Here is a 21,284-nt window from a genome sequence, read left to right on the forward strand (position 1 = left end):
GGATGGCTCTGGTGGCTGTGGGCTGGATTTGGGAGTTTGCACCTTCCTATGTGTGCTCCTGGCAGCGTGTTCCTGACTCCCTGCTCGTGCAGAGAGAATTGCACTTCCCGAGCTGTCTGCCCTGCTCGCACCAGGGGGCACATTGACTTGTAGAATGCTTTGTTTTGGAAGGGACCTTAAAGATCACCTAGTTCCAACCCCCCTGCCATGGGCAGGGACACCTTCCACTAGACCAGGTTGCTCAAAGCCCCGTCCAGCCTGGCCTTGAACACTTCCAGGGAAGGGGCAGCCACAGCTTCTCTGGGCAACCTGTGCCAGTGTCTCACCACCCTCACAGTGAAGAATTTCTTCCTTCTATCTAATATGAATCCACCCTCTTTCAGTTTAAAGCCATTACCTCTTGTCCTATCAGTACATGCCCTTGTAAACAATCCCTCTCCAGCTTTCTTGTAGGCCCCCCTTAGGTATTGGAAGGCTCTGCAGAAGCAGTTGAGCCTCTGGTGTCTCTTGCACGGTGCTAAGCTCTCTAGGCAGCATGTGTTTCCCAGGTTGACATCTATTTTGTTTCCTCAGGGGAGAAAGGTAGAAGAAAGCCAGATGGCTTTCTGTAGGCTAGGTGTGACCCACATTCTGTAATTGGACCATATGGAGACAGATGCATATAAAGTCTGGCTGCGTTCTTTATTCCTTGTCACAAAACACAGCTTCCTGAGTTGTTTAAAAACTCATTCTAAAATTCTTCAGCATATTTGGGCTGAATTACAAATTCCTAAGCGTTAACTGTAGGACAGTGATTAAACCTTCTCAGTGAATACATATTTTCTGTGAAATGAATTAACAAGCCCTGTGAACTCCTACATCTTAGTGTTTCAAACAGCTTGTCTTTGACAGAGAATGTACGGCTTCTTGGTTGACAGAACAAGCTGTGGAGGTTTTTTAATGGGTGCTTTGAAGCAGAGGTATAAGGAACTTGTGTATTAAAATGAAACCATTGAAAATTTCAACTCTAGGGAAAGATTGGTGCAGTATATTTGTAAACCAGTATATCACCAAGTTTTGATTAAGAGAAAATATTCATTAGTGGGACCAGTTTGATAGCAACTGCATCCTGACTGTGGTTCTACTAGAGTCTGATTGGCCCAGGAAATGTGTTTTATCATTACTGGACTAATGAGCCACTTCTGTCAGATTCTGTTGGGATTGCAGGGAAACTCCATTATACAGAGGAATACTCCATATTCAGCTGAAGTACTTTAAATAGTTCCAGAGATAGTACTGTGAACAAACAGTATAAATATGGGAAACTTTAAAACTTGGTCTAATCTTGTTAAGATTGCTTTAAGATTGTTGTGGGGCTACTTCAGTCAATGGGGTTAATTTGGAAGTGATCCAGTTAAGAATTATACCTTGTGGAGGTGAAAAAACATCTGTCAGGTCAGAACACAGTCATAAATCACAGGGTACTCTTCAGCCTGCTGATTAAAACCAACAAAACTCCCTTTTTATCCTCTTTCATAATGTGACTGTTTTTATATAATGAATATACTTTCCTTCTTAAGGAGTGTATGCTTGGAATTCATGAAACAGATGGCTAGAGGTTAGATAAAATGGCATGTCTGAGATGATCAGGAGACCATTTCTAAGTTGAAGATTCACATGCTGAAGTACTGATCATACAGTAAATCTGCAGCTCAAAAATACTGCAGACAAGAAAAGCCCTTTAGAATTGTCCTTGACTGTAGTATAGATTTATTTTTCTTAAATTACTCCTAGGCAATCTCAGATGCTGCGTGTTATAGTTTCTGCATATTCTGATGGAGGCTAGTGTACGGTTTTGAAACCCTTAAAACTGAGTGAACCCTGAAAATACCAGATTAACAGTGTAAGGTACTTATGACAAGTAGCATTCATGATGATGTCCCAGACACCTTACTCTCCCCATCTTTCAGTGTCCTTAAAACCAAACAAAAGCCCACCAAAAACCTAACTATGCTTCATCGAACTCTGCCATGAAATCTCCTGAATCACACAAGTGACATCCTTTCTTAGTGTCTCTGCTTCAGTTAAACTTACTTCCATGGGAAATTGTGTCTTTCCATCCCAAGATTTTTAACTTGTACTCAACATGTGTGTGTCTGGGGAAGTACTGCCCTTCCGAGCCCCTGTACTCCATCTCCTCTCCTGGGGCTTCAGCAAGGGAGAGCCTTTTCACCAGACTGCTTTGTGCTCGGTGTGGAGGGAGGAGACTTGGCGTAGACCAAGCAGAGTTGATAGCAGAACAAATGACTCCTGCTGTGAGAGTCCTTGCTGCCTTCCCTCAAAGGAGTGAAGGGCTCCATAGTGCCTGTGTGGCTCGCAGTTTTGCAGAGGGACTCTATGATCTGTATGTTCCATACAGTAAGCTAGGATGTTTGTGTGAGCCTGACCATGTTAGCAATGGCTATCCTATAGTTCAAGCTGTTTAAAATATAAAACCCCTTTCTTTCAGAAGGACTTTAACAAAGAATATTGCCTAATATTAGACAATGGCTAGTTTGGGTCATGTTTTCCCTTCATGTTCTTGCACCATGTCTAATACTGGTCATAACTATAGGTGAGAAGAGAAAATCAAGAATATTAAAGTAACCCTCATACTGGGCTGTGCAAAGTAGTGTTTAGAGCTGGAAAATCTGCTGCCTTCTGTAATTACTTAGAATCTAAAGATTACATAGAGGAAACGAATTGGTTTATTCTCTGGAGCAGCACAGCATCAAAATCTTCAATGCTGTCAGTCACTCAGTCAAGCTTATTATTTAAAATAAAGCTGAATTACAGTGATTAGCTCTGTTGTGCGTATGGTTTAGTTTATACTTGCCCTCCCTGTACTGACAAAGAAAATAGTTGAGGATTGCTCTGGAAAAAGGGTTTACACTTTTCTTCCAAAAGGTTGTGTTCAAAACTGAAATTACCGTATTTTCCCTCATTGATTTTGGAATAAGTGTTGGATGTGCATTTATCTGCTGGTGTAGCCAGCAAAATTGCTAACATTTTAAAAGAATTTTTTTTTTTCAGTAAGTGAGCAGTTTCTCCTTACCTACTAATGTTTTACTCTCTCTTCGCAGACTGCCGTTGATGTTTTTAAGAGGATAATTTTGGAGGCAGAAAAAATTGATGGGGCAGCTTCACAAGGGAAGTCTTCATGCTCAGTAATGTAATTCCACTGCAAAACCTGAAAACACTGGGAATACATTCTACCTGAAGAAGCAAAACTGCCCATTATCTTTAAGGATAAACTATGCTTCTTTTTTTTATTTTTTTTTTTTCTTCTGTTAACCTGAAAGATAAACAGTTGGTTTGGAGCCTTTCCCTTCAGATTATGTTAAACTCTGACTCCTGTGCAAATGGCTTCACTTCCATTTTCAAATTTTAAGCAATCATATTTTCAATTTATATATTGTATTTCTTAATATTATGACCAAGAATTTTACTGGCATTAATTTTTCAGTGTAGTTTGTTGGTTAGAATAATCATCAAAATGATGCATATTGTTACACTACTATTAACTAGGCTTGGATATCAGTGTTTCTTTGTGTTAAATGTATACTTGTAAATAAAATAGCTGCAAACCTTAAATGCTATGTTTTCTAATTTTTTGTTGGTTATTCCATATCAACTTTTTTTTTTGTGAAAAATGTTCACCTGCTGACCTTAAGAGGAGGCGTGAGATCCTTGGAACCAATGGATTGTTTGACTATTGCTTGGGAAGTCGTTTGGGAGCGATCCGAACCATTTTTGCTACCAGAACTCCAGGCTGCCGAGTAGCTCAGCTGTGCTTTGTGCCTGTTCGTGGGAAGGAGACACAAGTGACACCTTTTGATTTGGAAGGGAAGGCTTGGGTTTTCAGTCAGACAACCTGCACTGTATTTTTCCTCTGTAACTAAGAGTTATGGAGTAAAGGGTACACAGATCTGTCCCAAGAACGGGCAGCTATACCCCTGTGCTACAGACGGTTCACATGGACTTGTAACCAGGAACACTGTCAGGATGGAGTGGATTTATTCAGGTCACAAGCGTAATCTTGCTAAGAAAACAAAAGTGTCATTTAAAATAAATTGCATGTCCTGAACAAATTGATGTGAGTTGTTTATCACGCATTTCTGTACTTCTACATGTGGATAGCACTGGAAGAGGTGAGTGGTCTCCTGGCACCTGGCCCTTCACAGTGTCAGGGTCCCAGCGCAGCTCTGGGCAGCTTCCCCTAACGACTTGCAGGCTTTTTCTTGGCCTTTGGACTAGAGGCTTAACAAGCCTTAATCTCTTAAGTCTGGAAACAAACTACTTCAACTGTATGTTTTAAAAAAATGTGTAGTTAACTGACTTGGTATTTAAAAACAAAACAAAACGCAAAACAACAACACAAACAAATGAGGCTGATTTGGGGAACAGTTAATTAACTGAAGTGTTTCTCATGCTTTTTTGTGTCCATTGGAAAACTTAATTTCTAGCAGGAATAAAACAGAAGGGAAGCTTGCAACCAGAATTAGCTTTTGCATTTCAGTCTGTGCTAAAAGATATAAATTCAGCATGTCTCATCTCTTCAGTTCTTTTACAGTGCTTCCCTCATAATATGAGAAAATGGTCTAAATCCCTCAGTTAACAGTGTATGTAGGAAAACTTAACTATTTTCTTTGGTCACTGTGAGATTAACTGGCTTCCTGGCAAAAATTTATTCTCCATTTAGGATATTTCCCAGATGTTTTGAAAGCTCATTTCTGTTATCTGAATTTTCGTACCCTGTGCCAAACATGGGTTCTGTAGCTGGATGACTGTCACGCACGATAGATTGCTGAAGTTCAGCAAAGTCGGAGTGCTCATTCAGGGAAGCCAGTACACACTTTGATTTCAGAACCAGACTGATGTGGAGCTGTGTGGTAGGTTTCCTTCACAAGAACCTCCAACGCTGGAATGAGGGTAGTTTGGCTGATAATGAAGTTGCTGAGGATTCAGATGATCTGTGCAACACAGGAACAATATGCATCTGTTTAGTAGCATCTTTCATTGCCCTATCATGAGGCAATCGATGACTATTGCATGACTGGAGTCTGTGGCATTGCATCGTGGAAACAACGTCATGTGGTCCACATCACATGGTACAAGTTCTGGAATACCAGAAATCTGAATGACCACATTTACTCAATTATTTTTTTTTGTAAAATAGCAGCCAGGTGTGTACTGGTGATCAATCTAAAGCCTGAACTAGCTGCTGCATTGGTGCTTGAGGTGTGCCAGCTGCTGCAGCTTTAAAGGGAGGAAGTGTGGAACTTGGTAGTCCTGGGATAATCAAGGCCCTACCTTCCAGGGGTGAGGCTTTTCAGGAGGGCTGAAAGGCAAGTGCGGGTTCTCCGGATGATTTGCAATGGGAACTTTCAAGACTTCATGTACTCAGCACTGAGAAGCATGTACTGCTCCTATATTTTCTGTACTAGCTGAAGAATTTAATTCAACATATATTGTTTCTCCTGTTGCTGGCTCATTCTGTAAGAAACGTAAATCATTCCACTTGTCCAAGTCTTTCTCTGCTAATGAGATCTAAAGATCAGCCATGTGCAACAGTCTTGCGGTTTTAATGAAATGTGTAGTCAAGCATGATCAGTGAACTACTTGTCCTTCGCTGTACAGAGATTTCAGCTGGCTTCTCGGGATGGCACCTTCCAGCAGTTGGAGTCTGATAGAGGATGGGGCAGCTTCGTGCTTCTTTATACGGCCTTGTAAGGACTTAAGAGCTGGTATGGGTTGGGTTCTTCACCGTGAGCCCTCAAACGGGGTGGTGGGCAATTTTGGAAGCTCTATGTTACATACAGAGGCAAGAAATCAGTATCTAGTAAACTGCTACTTGCCTAGAATTGATGAATTTCTACAGCTTTGTCTGGCAGCTGCCCCGATCCTTTGGAGGCTTCTGGAGGATTGTGATAAATGGTGCATGGATTAAAACGTAAGTCACGAAGGAAGTAAGCTCTCTGGCCTAGGCTAGAAAAAAATTGATATACACTTAATAGGGCTCAGCCTTATTCTTAAGGGATGATCACTGGCAAACGTTGAAGTGCAAAGATCCTTTTCTTGTTGAGGAAAAAGCAGAATTTAACTATGGTAAGTCAAGTTAAATTCCCATTGACTTGAGTGGATTTAAAATGTGCTGTTCTGGAAATGACGCCTGCCCTGCTTGTGCTCCTCTCCAACTCCTTGCTTTGCTGCATGAATACTGAGAAACCTCTCGGCATCCTGAGCCCAAGAGCGTGAGCTGCGCATCTCCTAATCTGTCCTGTGTGGAAATGCTGAGGATGAGGAAGGCGGTGGGGCTGGTGCAGCTCAACGAGTGGAGAATGGACTGCAGGCAGAAAGGGGATACGTGGTCCTTCATTTTCTGTTTCTATGCATAGCAGAGTTTATCCCTGCCTGATTAACTCCACAACAGGGAAGGCTTGGAGGCAGTCTGCTTTGGGTCTGCTGAGTCTTCTGCCTAATGCGTCTTCCCAGCTTCTGTAAAGGGTTGGTGAATGCACACTGGAGAAGAAAAGAGCTGGAAAAGTGTTTTTACTGCTCCCTTGTGTCTGCAGTAGCTGTACTGTAGACCAGGCAGCCTTACGTCTTTACTCAAGGGCAGAAGAGCCTCAGGTGAAATTGGACTTTGCTGAGGAAGTTCCTGCAGCGTTGGAGGCAATGGTGAAAGCTTCAGGCTTTCTGTTTTCTAGTTTCTTTGAACAGAGACATTTCTATGTCCGAACTTGCACTCTCAAAGTGATTAAGGGCAACCTTTGCAGTTGCCCTTGTTTCTGGCACAGGTGAGCGTAAAACATCCAGCTGGGTCTACCCCAGCTTGCAGCAGTTTCCTTTGAAGTGCAAGATGGGCAGCAGCCTGAAATGAGAAGTGTAGCCGATGTCACGGTGCGTATTTTTGTGTTTTCACCTTCTTTAAAAGAAATGTGCAATCTTAACACCTTTGCTGCTAAAATTGTGCTGCTGCTCTGTCCAGATGTCACAGGCTGCTGTGTGGTATGAGTGGTGCAGGTGGTGTCAATGCTTGCTGGGCTTCTCCTGCTCATTAGCACTGTTGTGCTGTAGCTCCTCGAGAAGGAAAAATCAACAGGTTCTAATTAGTCCTTACGCAGTGAGTACTGCTTATCTTCAGAATATTTCACTAATACTGACTAATCTTCATAACTTCATCTAATAAGGTCAAAATGACTCCCCTTTGACAGCTGGGGAGGGGGAGTGAGAACCTTTGCACAGATGCCTTCATCTCGTTATGGGCACAGTGGAAATGTGGCTAAACTAGGTCTGGGTGATGGGTGACCTCAGCATCCAGCTTTTTCTTAGGCATCCTGTTTCTGTACCGGAACCTTTCCTTTTTGAAACAAGATGAAAACTGAAAAGACTTCACCCAAAACCCCAGGCTTTCTGATGTTTTCCAAAATGAAATCCAAATCCCATCTCAGTCAGATGCTTACTCAGATGTGTGATGAGCTGCACTAATGCTGATCCCTTGACAGAATATTACTGAAAATGAGCTTTTGCAGGTTTTTTTTCAATGTCCATCTCTGTAATGCTGCTAATAAATATTTGGCTAAACCTGACCAGCAGGTCCCAACTCCAAGGCGAGGAGCTATTTTTCCTAGCAGGAACCTGGCCAGATTTGAACCGTCATTCTGTGAGAGGGTTTGCTCAGGCATAAGGAGAGGTTTTTTTTAGAAGTCTGTACTCCACATGGGGCAACGCGAGATGTTGCGTGGCATGGGATGGGTGGTGGGTCAGGGTGTGGGATGGCAACCCTTGGTAGAGATATTGCAGAGTCTGTGTCTTGGTGCATCCATGATGAAGACAATGCGTTAAACCCAAAACCATCTCCTGGCAGCTGATTCCCATTTCCAGAACCAGGTAATGTCTACTGACAGTGAGGGTGTGGGTTGGAAGATCCTTTCTCTGCTTGAATGGTTTGCAGAGATGTTCTGCAGTTACTGTAACCAGCCTCCCCTGAAGCTCTGGGAGGCAACATGTTCCCAGACACTGGGAATGGCTTAATCACCAGCAGAAATTAGTGCTTTGGCAACTGACGTGAGGTGGGCTAGGTCTTAAGCAGCATGGATTTAATATAGAAACTCTTCCTTGAGTCATAAGGATGGTTTATCACTCTGAGGTCTGTTGTTGCTCTGAAGTGGCCCACAAGATGTACTCATCCTGTTTGACAGCGAGCCAAAAAATTTTCCCTGGAGAGGAGCTAGACCCATGATGGTTCCACATCTAATGAGCTAAAAGTGTCTCATACTGAGGTATGTGAAGAAATCTGTGAGCTTTTTAAAGCAAGAGAGTGTTTTGAAAGCCTGAGATAGGGATGTTTCCTGTGCTGGGCCTTACGCTGCTTTGTGAAAACAAAAAGCTCCTCCAGAAGCTGAAGCATGGCCCTTTCAGAGGATGCGGTGCAACTCCTTGGCTGTTGCTCACTTAATTATTGTTTGTGTGGGGTTGTACTGGCCGTGGTAGGTACCTCTGAGCAGAATGCTAATCCTGCTCAGCCTCTGCTAAGAAATATTCCTGTTGGCATTAGCAGGATCACTCCCAAAGACTCACCTCCAGGAGTCACGCCCTGGTCTCTTGAAATCTCTTTGTCAGAGAAGGAGCAAGTTTGGCATCTTCCTACTGTAACTCAGGTTGTTGGGTAGCATCCTTCTGCCATCACTACCTAACTGGAGATTATTGCAAGGCATATTGCTGGGCCAGACACATGCAATAGTCAGCGTCTGCTGAGCTGCACGAAAAAATCACCCTCATAAATCCTACATGGAAAACCCCATGGAAAAAGGTGGTGGCATCTCATGGCTGCATTTTGAAGACCACCCAGCCCGAGCTTCTTTATTCTGACATAACCTCCTCGCAACCCCATAGCATGTAATGGAAATCACTTTGTAAGTGGACAAGAGCTGTGCCTGGATCCTCTGTGTAGGTGGGATGTCAGGAGGAGAGTGGAGTAGTGGCCAGAAGCCACCACATTTATCCAGACAGGGTGTTTTTGTCCTGGATGGTTGAGTTCTGGTTTCTAGCATGGCTGGGTCTGTCTCTGTGACTGGTGTTTGCACCAAAAATGTCCCGTGGCATCAAGTCCTTCCTGCCCCAGTTTTGTTGGGGACATAACTGTAGGGTTACAATGGACTTGAAATTAACCTTGGCCATCTTGTGTGGCTGAGGTGTTCGGTTTTCTCACCGCCCTGGTTCTGGCCTGAACTCTGAGCAAATCACCTCTGACTGCCTCGTTCCTCAGCCTCATGGCAGCAAAGGCAGTCAGGGATAGTACAACCTGGAGCTGCCCTGCGGACATCAAGCCCAGTTTCTCACTCCCTCTAAACCAAGACATGCAAAAAAAAAATCTCAGACTTTTGGGTTTTGTCTGTTAAAACCAAGCTCTCAAACATGTAAGTTCATGTTTCTAATGCTTCATCCTTTAAAGAGCCACAATGGAGGAAGGCTGCCTGCAATCCTGTTAGTGTGGGACACCATGGTTGGATGTGATCCTCCACCTGGGCACGAGCAGGAGGCGAAATCTGCCCTAGCACCACGTGCCTGAAAGGCTGCTGGTGGCCACAGGATCCTCAGGCTGCTCTTTTCTCTCTTCCATTGGCAGCCTTTCCATCCTTTTCAAGGAATTAAGGGGGTTTGTCCAGGAATTACAATTTGCCATTCTTCAATATTCTTTTTTTCTTGTAGTTTTCCTTTTCTCTAGAGATGGGTCCTTGTTTCATACCTTTAACGTGGTTTCTCAAAGAAATGACAATAAGTTTGTCATACCCTCTTTCCATCTCTCCTAAAATAGCTTTTGAACCTGTTGGACAGCTTCTAACAAATCTAACAGCCGGACACAAGTCTCAAATACGTCATATTCCTGCAAATTTAATTAAAGCTTGCACCTTAGGACAAACAGGAAAATCCCATTATGAGACAGCCGGAGGAAAGCAGGCATTTGTGGTTCCATAAAATACTCCTCCTGCGGTAATACTTGCTTTACTGGGTAGTTTAGGGCCAGTTTGTCATGGATGATGTGGGTCTTCCTCTCCAGGCACCAAACTGCTCATGGCCAACGCAAAGAGCGTGTGGGACATTACAACCCTAGTGAATGGGAGTTGGGTCCCAACAACAATGACAGTGCCACCTCGTCACCCTGATGCTCCCAGCCATGACTCAGAAGAGGGACACATCTCCTCCTTGCTCCCAGGGCACTAAGTGCAAGGCCACGGGGAAGGGCTGGTTTTGGGGATGCCGCTAATGCCCCCTGCCCTGGCTGCCACTCTTCCAAGTGGGACTTTCCATGTGCTGTTACTTTTCTCACACCATCTGGTGACTAATTTAGCACCTAGAAAATAACATCAGCATTTCAATGAGGGTTTGGGTAGGGTTTTTTTTAATTAGATGAGGCTTTTCTTCATTATTTCCTGCCTCCCATCAGGACATGTAAATATAAATAGTGTTTCTGTGATGCTGGGGCAGGTATACCTGCATCAGCTGAAGGATACATTTCTTCTCCAAACGCAATGTGCCACCTCCCTCCTTCTTCCTCCAGTGCATCCCGGTCAAAGCAACGTCTTCCAGCTCAGCCTATGTGTGCACGCACATGCGGTTATTAACTTTTACATCTTAATTGAAAGGGTGGCATACATTTAAGCTTTAATAATGACAGCCTTTCTTCCCAAACAGTCTTTAACTGTCTTCTGTCAAGACTCCAAACAGTCTTGAAACGAAGTGGTGAACCAAGGCAGCAGAGTGGGGTTGCCAAGCAAAGCTGCTGGCATGCGTGCGGACGGCAGCGACCTGCCAAAAAATGAGTTTTCAGGGTTCAGATTGAAGTGTGTGCCTGACGGTCTGGGGAGTGGAGCGGCGGCGGCGGCCGGGGGGATGTGACGGGGGCCCCATGGGTGACAAAGAGAAGGATTTGATGAGTCGGAACTGGGTGTGAAGTCTATTCCAGAGCTATTACATAGCATAAAAGACAAATCTTTTAGCATGGGGTGCCCTGGTATGTCGCTGCATGCTGGTCCATGGGCCACCCCCATGCATTTGCCTTTGCCTCTTCCTAGCCTGGCTCGTTAATAGAAACTAACAAGGTTTATGGTCTGAGGCTTTCGCCTTGTCCTGAGGATAAGACAGTTAAAGTCTCTGGATGCTCTTATAACACAAAGGAAGGGAATATGAAGCAGCTTTTTCTTGTGCTGGCGTTTGAGATGCCAAACTCTAAAGTTGTAATTGCAGCTATATGGGAAATACTACTTTATGGTCAATGGTATGGCTTAAAAATCCTTCTAATCCTGACTTATATCTGTGTCTTGGTGCTTTAGTGCTGAAAGATCAAAACATTCATAAAAATGACACTTGTGAATAATGACAGTAGGTTTGTGATTTCAACCTTTGCTCTTTGAAGGGGATTAGATCCTTGGCTTTTGGAGAAGTCATTTAAAGAGGTTCAAAGGTTGAATGAGAAACCATTGCTTTGATGGATGGAGTGCAACGTATTATTGGTGAGGAGTCTTCCAAGGACGCTCACTTTTGGCTGCCACACTGTGATAGGTGAGAAGCTGGGAAAAAACAGTAAAAAGAAGTGAACCCAATACAGAGAAACTATGTGCCATCTTAGAGATGCTTCTGTTTCCTTATTTACTTCTTGTCTGTTCTAAAATAAGAGGATATAAAAAGAGAAAAAAAGAGAAAAAAGGGAGAAAAAAAAAAAAAGGAAAGAGGAAAAAAAGAGAAAAAAGGGAGAAAAAAGAAAGAGGAAAAAAGAGAAAAAAGGGAGAAGAAAAGAGGGAAAAAGGTGAAAAAAAGGAAAAAGGGGGAAGGGGAAAAAAAGGGGGGGAAAAAGGGAAAAAAAAGAAGTCCTTCAAAAAGGAGCAGTCAGTGTGCACCGCTAATCGACCAAAGCCCTGCCAAGCAAATCTTTTGTCAGATCGTCTGCCCAAAATCAAAACCCTGGACTCAGCAGGCCCCGTTATCGGCGGTTCTGCCTACGAAGCAGGAAAGCGTAAAGCCCCCGGTTCCCGCTGCTTTGTTAAAAAGCCCCTGCGACACCAGCCCCATCTCCCCCCTCCGTCGGCTGCTATATAGCGGGGCGTCCAACGTTTCTGTCCATCGCGGTTTTGGTTTGGCTCCCGCTTTTGGTCTTGGATAGCAGCCAGCAGAAAATGTCTCAATACTCAGGAAAAGTAAGTAATGACACAACTGCTTCCCTTTCAGCCTGGGGCTGGAGAGCCCGAGCATCCTCTGGGTTGAAGGAGCAGGTTAGGATATATATCCCAGAGGATGCAACATGAGTGATGATACCGGGAGCAAATTTGGTAGCAGGGACGGGGAGGGTGCGGCAGAAGGAGCTGCGTTTCAGGAGCCGAGTTTCCTGTTTAAACATTCCTACTGGAAGTATGCGTAAGTGAGCATGAGGCGGCGAGAATTGTCGTAAATGCGGGATGCTCTGCATTCCCAGAAAAACAAATACGATTCTTAGGAAAAAGTGCCAGTGATGCCGTGCTCCTCTTGCTGAAAAACATCTAGAAAAACCCCAAACCACCCTAAAATGATGCATCTGCAAGAGATTCCCTTCTGCTCAAAATTAGGGTCTAGCCGTGCTCCTGCTTCTCACCGGGAGCCCGTTCTCCTCCCTCCCCCCAGATCACTTTCTATGAAGGCAAAAGCTTCACAGGCAGAAAGCTGGAGGTCTGTGGCAGCTGCGTCAGCTTCCAGGACCGAGGTTTCCTCAACCGGGTCAACTCCATCTGTGTCCAGAGTGGGGCTTGGGTCTGCTTCGATCACCCCGACTTCCGAGGGCAGCAGTACATCCTGGAGCATGGCGAGTACCCCGATTTCTATCGCTGGAACGGCCGCGGTGACCACCTGGGCTCCTGCCGGCCCGTTGGGATGGTGAGTGGATGCTGCTGGCGCTTCGCTCTCCTGGCCAGAGCATCGGTGGGATGGAGCTGTCATTGAGCTTTATTATTCATGAGCCCTGTAAAAAGTGTAATAAAAATTTTCTTTAGAAATCATACATCCTGTTGAGAAGGAAATAGTCTCCTAGGGAAGGTTTGTCCCCCCTTGGAGCGGTCTGCACAAGCCACAAAGCCAGGTCGCGGTTTCTCGTGCCTTCCGGATGAGAGGAAAGCGATGCGTCTTCCTCCCACGGTGGCTTTAACGGGATGAGATTTTCCCGTGGTTTTTCAGATGAGCTGGCAAGGTCCTGCCGGCATCAGGTGTTTTTCCTTTTTAATGTGAGTTGCTATGAAATACTCAGGAGGGAATTAAGAAGGAAGTTCATTGCCCAAGGCAAGTTTGAGTGGTGACAGCCTGGTCTCCCCATGCACCCAGAGGGGGAGTGGGCAGCCCCAGGGCTTTCTGAACCGGACCTATGGGGCAGCTGGGCTACTCCTAGCAAATTTTAGCTGAATTCTCTGCTCTTGCAAAAACCCCCCAGTAATCCTAAACTAAACCCATTTTTTTTCCCCATACTAGCTAGCCCTTCCCTTGCGAAGCTTTTAAAATCACTGCCCAGAGGAAGGCTTAATTAGGAAGATTAAAAAGTAGCAAAGAAAAATGAATCTGGGTTAGGTCTTTCCGTTCAACTCTCCTATCTCTCATGACCCCTGGGGCAATGATGAACCCACTTGGAGCTGGTGGGGTTTCTCTCTGGCCCCAAAGCTGCTTTTTGGCACAGCAATGGGTTTGTTTCACGTCCTTAATGTCCTTCCCAAACCACCTCCGTGGTCTGTACATGAAGGGATGCTCTGCCCCAGGCTCTGGAGCCCAGCCAGCACAAGGACGTGCTCCTCCTTCCCTGGCCCACGATTTTCCCTGTGAGATGCCAGCAAGTGCTTCGAAGCATTTCTGCAGCGCAGATTCCTGGAGGAATGTTTGCTCAGGCACGGTATCTGCTCGGCTGATGCTGGCGGCTGCCTGCTGTGTGGTTCGGCATCGCAGCCTGGTCTTCTTGTGCGTTGATGTTTATTTGAAAAATGCCTTTAGGTATTCTTTGAATTTGGTTTTAAAATATCCTTTCAGCTTGTTCTGTCCCACATATGTATGCCACAGGCTGCAGAAATGTCCCCAGAGGAATTTATGTTGTGTCACCCTCAAGGGCTCATGCAGCAATGATGATGCTGGGAAAGTTTCCTTTTTTTCCTTTTTTTTTAAATTTTCCTTAAAGAAAGGCACAACATCTCCCATCAGAAACAGCAGCTACGTGTGGAACTGGAGGCAATATAAATTAGATTAGGGGAATAATCTAACATCTTTGTATACTCCAGATATGTATCTTTTTTTGCTGTGTGAATGCATGGAGAGCCGGGGCTGTAGCTGATGCTGTATTTGGCACAGAGGGTTTGTGGGCCGGTGTGGGGGATCTGCAGATAGGCGAGGGGCTACATGTGCCTGAGCACAACACATCCCACAAGCAATGTGTTTGCATGTGGACAGCAGCTGGAGGAAGGTGCAGCTGGGTGCAGAGACAAGGGTTTTCTGGCTGCTCTTCTGGTTGGCACAGTGTGCTGGAAGGTGACACGAGTCTGTGTGTGCTCACTGCATGCTGACACTGGTGGTGTTGGACTGCTTTTCACATTTCCCTTCCAAAGCACCCTTCTGTCGTCTTCTTTGTCTTATAAAAGCCAGGGAAATATTTTGATGCTTTTTTTTTGTTTTGTTGACTCTAATCCCTTTGTCCCCAGCACGGCGAGCATTACAGGATCAAAATATTTGAGGGGAACCACTTTAGTGGTCCCAGCATGGAGCTGACAGAAGATTGCTCCTTTCTGCAGGGACAAGGCTGGGAAAAGACCTGCATCAACGCCCTCAAAGTGTATGGCGACGGCGCGTAAGTAACCGCATGTGTCCCGGCACGCAGACGCTGCGGTGCTCCCTTCCCCGCGCCCTCTGTACCCAGCGCCGCAGGGGATGGAGGCAGCTATGGAGACTCCCCCCCCGTCATGGAAAAGCCTGTTGATGCTGGGGGGACTTGGAGAAAGCCTAAAAATGTGAGTTAAGCCTACAGTTTAAAGGTGAATTTTAGTGCCTGCCCATTGAGAGCTGCTTCAAAGGGGCACAGTTTTTGGAGGGTGGCAGCTAGGCATAAGCTACAAGATCTCTGAGACACTTTTTAAAGTTTTATGAAACAAGAAGCCTAAAACCAGATTATTTTTTCTTTCTTTCTCTTTTTAAACATTTATGTGCATGTTTCCAAACACCTCATCCATGCAGAGGCTTTTGGGGAGGGCAGATGGATGGCTCTGGGTGATGCACATCAGGGCTTTTGCTTTGCAAGTGGAGGCTTCCTGAAACACCAGAAACCTCCTCCTGGGACAGCAAAAATGAGGCAGCGGTGTCTCACCTTAAAATTAAATCCTGCCGCTGAAAGACAGGAGGAGCTACAGTGGTGATGCACAGCCATTCCCAGGAGGATTTTTGGTCATCTTTGGTGCCTCGTGAACCTGCTTTGCAGATGCATTACTGATACTCAGCCCCATCCTCCTGCCCCTGCAGATGCTCCTGAAAGCTTCGGCAGGACAGCAACTTTGCCTTTTTCTTGCTGTTGGATGGAAATTTGCGTTTTCTTGACAGTATCGGTCATTTTTCTGTTGGTTTTTTTCTCTTGGTGTGAGACGGGTTGTTATCTCTCTCCCCTTTCCTCTGTCTGACAATTGCATCTTCACTGCAAGTGTGCAGGGAGCAGGGAAATGCCATAAAGTCCTCCCAGAGCCAGGCAGAGGGTGGCTGGAGAGGGGCACAGGGCAGAGGAGGGAGCACAGAAATGCTCTTCTCCACCTGTACTGGACTGGATATTGCATATCTCACCTGCACCCAGCATGGGATGTTAGACCCTTTCTGTCCAACAGCAATTTTTTCCCAGACTAGGAAAAAGGTTGTTGCCATCCACACTCGTGACATCCTGACAGCTAGTGTCCTGCAGGACCTTTTCTGATTCAACCAAGACCTCTCCTCTTCCAAAAAAACAGGCTTATGATCAGGCAGTGACAGTTCATTAAAACTAAGGAGCAGAGCTCCCAGGTCCCAGTGGGAAGAAATGGCTGGAGCCCACCAGGGACTCTGTTAGTGCTGAGGATTTGAAGCAAAAGGCATTTGAGTACCAACACTATAAAGCCAAGAGCAAGCCTCTGAGTACTCTGGCAGGAACTTTAGGGCCAATTATTTACCACATGTGTCCTGTACCAGAGCCTGGAGCTTGAGAAATTGGGAAGCTGCCCAGAAACTTTCAAGCACTTAAATTTTTCAGATTGATTTTCCCCCTCTCTTGCAAAATATATAACGGGCATAAAGCTTGCTTTCCCTTGCACGGGAGCCTAGACTGTTTATGTTAACATTGCATGACTTCTCAAAGGATTCGAGTAACGATAAAAAAAACAGAAAAAAAAAAAAAACTGAGAGGAGTGTGGTGAGGAAATTTGCTGAGTTTTGTAGCATTGGATTCAGACCCTGGAAAGACAGTTGTTGCAAGCGTGTGGAAGGGTCTGTAAAGGCCATTAAAAGGCAGGACAGTGCAGAGGGACCTGCTGGCCCAAGGCTGCAGGAGAAGGGAGGGAAGGAGGAGATACCGCAGCAGAGAGTTGTGACCACGGTGAAGAAAGGGACCCTACGGCACCGCTTTTCTCCTTTGGGTGGACCATATAAGCCCGGGTGACGTCAGAGGTGCTGCAAGTGTAGCTGGTGCTGGGCTTAGCCTAGCAAAGCCCTCCCAGGACCCATCCTTGACTGTCTGGTGAGCGGAGGAGATGAGGTCACCAGAGACGAGGGGAGTTTCAGCCACAGGCTGTCTCCAGCACATCCCCAGCCTGAAAGCGGGTCTGTTTTACCCACTGCCTGCTGAAAGCAGGTCTAAAACAGGTATAAAAAAAATTGTTCGCAAGATGTTTTGGCTTACATTTCTGAGCTCCCTGCCCACCAAAGTCTCGCTCTGTGATTTTACCCCTTAATTCCCACAATGCAACATCTGTTGAATGCAGAAATATTTGCTTCCCCTTCAAAATCTGTGGATGGTGTCACATGCTGTTAAAACGCTGCTGCCTGCACTTGTGGGGGTGGCCATGCCTGCGGGAAGTGATGATGGATCAGCTGGAAACACAGGAATGGAGAGAAACATTTGCCTTTGGCATGGTGCGTGGTGGGGCTGAGGGTGTCCGGCACCTTCCCTGCTCCCCTTTTGGGGCTGGCGACTGCTACCCCACACAGCCAGAAAGGGTGATCATAAAGCTGTTAAAACCATGCTGGAAATGAGATCGCTATTTCAAAGCAGTTTTGAGATGTTACCGCCTCCTGGGAAGCTGCTGCGGTTTGCACGGCAAGAGGCTTTGCCTGTCCCATGGGCAGAGCCAGCTTCAGTATCACATATGGCATCATCTGGTTTTAGATGAAGACGTGCGCTTCTTGTCTTCCTTTGTGCCTCAGCCACTCCACAGAGGATTGCTTAGAAATAGCAACTTTAAAAAGCTGAATCTGTTTTACAGTCCAGGAGAGAATACCCCCAAAAGGGCTTTTCTACGCTACAGTGACATAACTTGAAGGAACCAGACCAACCATTTATTCTGCTGAAGCATTTATGAGCGTTTGGCAGATGTTCTGCAGTCAGGCTGAGAAATATCAACCAGAACAGGTACCCAAATGTTGCTGCTCAATAAATGTTACATATTTCTCAGCAGAGGCGATAGCTGCTCATGGCACTGCTGAAATCCTACATGGAGAACGAGTGACCTCAAGCCCTACTGAAAGCATCCCACTTGGTTCAGGCTGAAGCTGCAGTGCTCCCCTGCTAGTTTTTTCAGCATGAGCAGCCAGTTTTGGTTTATAGGGCTTGCGCTGGTTCCATGCAAGTTTTATTCCTGTGTCCTCTGGGTTTATGTGCTAATGAAACACAGCACCGAGATGTTTGAGGGCTGTGTGTTATGTGCCTGGATCAGCTCTCCCATGCTGGGCTTGAGGACAGGATCATCTTTTTTTTTCATTTTCTGGGCTCCTGACTGACTTGATTTCCTCTCTCACTGATGGTCCCAGAGAACGTAAATTTTAGGCAATAAAGGCCCAGCTAAGTAAGCCATACAAGCCTTCACTCATCACCTTGCACTGCCAATACAATTCACTCCCATCTTTCTGCTGTTTCTTTTATTCCTCTTTTTTGCAGCCTTCCCCTAAGCAGGACAAGCCGACGGGTTCTTATCACCCCACCAGGTCATGCAGCCTGCTTCCATCTACCCCAAGGCCTGTCCCATTCCCTTCATGCGCCTGTGCAGACACATCAACCATGTGTCTGAAGAGAAATGCAGAGGTCTTTGGAAAGACAGTGACTATAAGGGACTGCTCTACCCCTTGCACTAATTCCCAGGATCCACCAGTTGTTGAAAGATGCCCTAGAGCAGAGCAGAGCTGGAAGAACCACCATGTCCTGGTGGGCCAGCAGTGCCCTGTGAACATCCCTGTCCTACCACCATGCAATGTTTTCAATAGTGTTAGGTATTCTCAGCAAGAGGGAGTGATTGGAAGGTGCAGGAAATAGGATTGGGAGCTCTTTTCAGGAGTGCTTGAGGGAGGGATGATAAGCTGATGGAGAAAGAGGCCGATGATCATCCAAAAATATGGAGAGGTGCATATAAGATGAAGGAATGGCATAGAAAAGGAAGCAAGCAATGCATGCCTTATGAACAAGGCTGCGGTTTATCTAGAGAGGGAGGATAATTTTATAAATTATTCTTAATTAAGCTGAAGAGTTGATGCTCTCCACAGTGCACATTAGGATATGTAATGGGGGGGACATGGCTTCAGGGCAACCTGCCATTACACTCACATGAACAGCGGGCAGCTTTCTCCATGCGCTGCAAGGTGAGCTTCAAAGGAAAAGGCTGAAGATGACTTTGTAATTCTGGTTTGGATATAAACTGGCTACAAAAAGTGCCAGAGAATGAACTTCTTTGTTTATAGGAAACGCTTGGGATCCAAATGTCTTGGCTGACAACATTGCAGCGATGCTGCAGAAAAGGGTTGCGCAAGCATGAGCAGAAGGGTGGAGAGGGGCACCAGGCAGGCGTGTGCTCAACATGTTGGTCATATCAGTGCACAGGCAGGTGGGAGAAGGGACCCACCACAATCCCACCTGGTGTCCTCTCAGAAACACAGAATAAATCCAAATATGTCCAGGAATTTGTAAGGTGGCTTGATGAAATACCCTAACATTTTGATTTTTTGTTTTTTCTTAAATAATGCCTGTGGGTGGCTGGTTTTCTAAACATCTTTTTTCCCAGGTCTTCAGCTTTTTGCTCTGGGTCAGACTGACCTGAGTTCACAAGCGGTTGTCTGACCCTGGAGGCCCATCAGTCTTTGACCCATCCAGTACCTAAATGAGTTTCTCCCTGGAAATCCCATGTACAGTAGGTCCCAACCCCAATGTCACACCTGAATTCCTGGCAAGAGACAGACCACAGAAACCAAATGATTTAGAGGACTGCATTTGTGCTCTGCTGTCATTGCTGAGCCAATAGATGGGACAAGCAGCAGAGATCCTTATAAAATCCTTAAAAACGTTGGGAAGAGGAGAATGAGGCAGAGAGGAGCAGTTCAGCAATGATGAGGTGGAAACCTGACTGTAAAACTATCAGAGCAATGGCAAAACTTGGTTAAAAAGCATGTGAGATTTAGAGGAAAGGGGTGACACCTGTGGCCACATTAAGATCATGGCACAGTGAAGGGAGAGAAGAGCAGCAAAATTTGTGCCTCTTGCCCATCAGAATTGCTCCTGTCTTGAAGAACTTAAAATGGAGAAAGACATAGCCAAGATAGGTGAAGAAGTCAGACATGCCAAAGTCACCAAGGTTGTTGAGTGTTGTATCTATCTGACTGTATTCCAAGGGAAAGTTGTAGTTAACTCTGGATGTAGAGATAAAGTGAAGATAACTGAGCCAAGTCCTGCTCTGTTGGAAAGCATCAAAGAGAGGACATTAAGAATTATTAGCAAAGAGAGAAATTATTAAATATGGTTCCCATCATGGCTAATGAGTCAGTTCAAAGAGGTAAAACATCCTTCAAGTGTTGCACATTTCTCCTTATAGTCCAAAATGGGTTTATCCAGGCACTGAGGGGACTCATATCCTTCTTCAGCACTATCAGATGCTATTAAATTGTTTCTGTTGCACATGGTTGCTCAGAGAGATCCATTTCTACAGCAATGTGAATCAGGGAGCCCCTGGTCCCAGGCTGGTGTAACCCAGAACAACTTTTTCTAAAGTCAAGGTCCAGTGTGGCTGCGGGTAATTGCCAGGCTACGCTGGAAATGGGGGAAAGCGCCAGCAGTTAACTCCACAGGGGCATTTCTGTGCACAGGATGGGACTGGGACTGCAGAGGCACCATCGGGCTCCAGGAGTTTCCAGTACTAAAGTCCCTAAAAGCAGCCGCTCAACGTGGGCATGAGGCCACCTCACATGACCACACTGTTGGGACCCAAGTAACCCTCCCTTTCTGCTCAGGTGGGTGCTGTACGAGGAGCCCAACTACCGAGGCCGTATGTATGTGGTGGAGCGGGGTGAGTTCTGCAACTTCAACACGTGGCAGGCACGCAGCGCGAGCGTCCAGTCCATCAGAAGAGTCATCAACTACATCTAGCTGAGCTTTCATCCTACCAGTGATGGCCTGCTGAGACTGGGCATCACCTTCCTTCCTACTCACTGATCTGTGGAATAAATTGTTAAACACCAGCTTTTGGCTCTAAGTACTTTTTCCCACCACTTGCATGAGTTCAAGAGGGAACAAACTTGCAACCTTTCTAAGCTTGAACTTGCTTTTTCATTCTGCAGTCATTTAGAAGGAGGACATGGGGGTGATGGGCCAGAACTGAACAAATTTGCAACCTTTCTAAGCTGTGAACTTGCTTTTTCATTCTGCGGTGATTTATAAGGAGGACACTGGGGTGATGAGCCAGAACTGGTGGTGACAAGCAGACCTGGGAACATGCTTCTTGGTGTGTTTGTGATCTGACACGTGCTCACTCTGCCCCATCCAGGGCCACCACATGATGGACCCAGCTGACTCCTGATGCCTGGAGGGGGTCACATTGCTGCACATGTGCGCTGTGAGCACAGGCACACAGCCATCAGAGGGTCTGCTCATGCCACGTGAGGACACACGTGAGGACCATGTCAGGATCTGACCAATTTGTGGGGTCTGTCTGTGACGTGCTGGTCCTTATGTGAAGGTGATAGAAATCGTTTGTCCTGAGTTACTTTGATCTTAGATATATTTT

General features: G+C 45.8%; 2 protein-coding genes across 4 annotated transcripts in view; both read left to right on the top strand.

Moving 5' to 3' along the window:
- Window positions 1-3,612, top strand: part of RHEB (Ras homolog, mTORC1 binding) — a 43,176-nt gene extending 39,564 nt beyond the window's left edge. For both annotated transcript variants that reach the window (XM_074869193.1, XM_074869185.1), the window contains one exon: window positions 3,102-3,612. In XM_074869193.1, the coding sequence (XP_074725294.1) occupies window positions 3,102-3,194 (93 nt within the window). In that variant the 3' untranslated portion in view covers window positions 3,195-3,612. The remainder of the gene's footprint in view (window positions 1-3,101) is intronic.
- Window positions 3,613-6,707: 3,095 nt separating this feature from the next.
- Window positions 6,708-20,717, top strand: CRYGN (crystallin gamma N). 2 transcript variants are annotated; one of them, XM_074892521.1, is made up of 4 exons: window positions 6,708-6,921; window positions 12,676-12,924; window positions 14,718-14,863; window positions 20,512-20,717. In XM_074892521.1, the coding sequence occupies exons 1-4, from the start codon at window positions 6,898-6,900 to the stop codon at window positions 20,645-20,647; spliced, it is 555 nt and encodes a 184-aa protein (XP_074748622.1). In that variant the 5' UTR covers window positions 6,708-6,897; the 3' UTR covers window positions 20,648-20,717. The 2 variants fall into 2 exon arrangements, with proteins under 2 accessions (XP_074748622.1, XP_074748624.1); XM_074892523.1 differs by lacking the exon at window positions 6,708-6,921 and adding an exon at window positions 12,195-12,215.
- Window positions 20,718-21,284: the final 567 nt, after the last annotated feature.

The sequence above is a fragment of the Strix uralensis genome, chromosome 1 (assembly GCF_047716275.1).
Source record: "Strix uralensis isolate ZFMK-TIS-50842 chromosome 1, bStrUra1, whole genome shotgun sequence".
Classification (NCBI taxonomy): Eukaryota; Metazoa; Chordata; class Aves; order Strigiformes; family Strigidae; genus Strix; species Strix uralensis.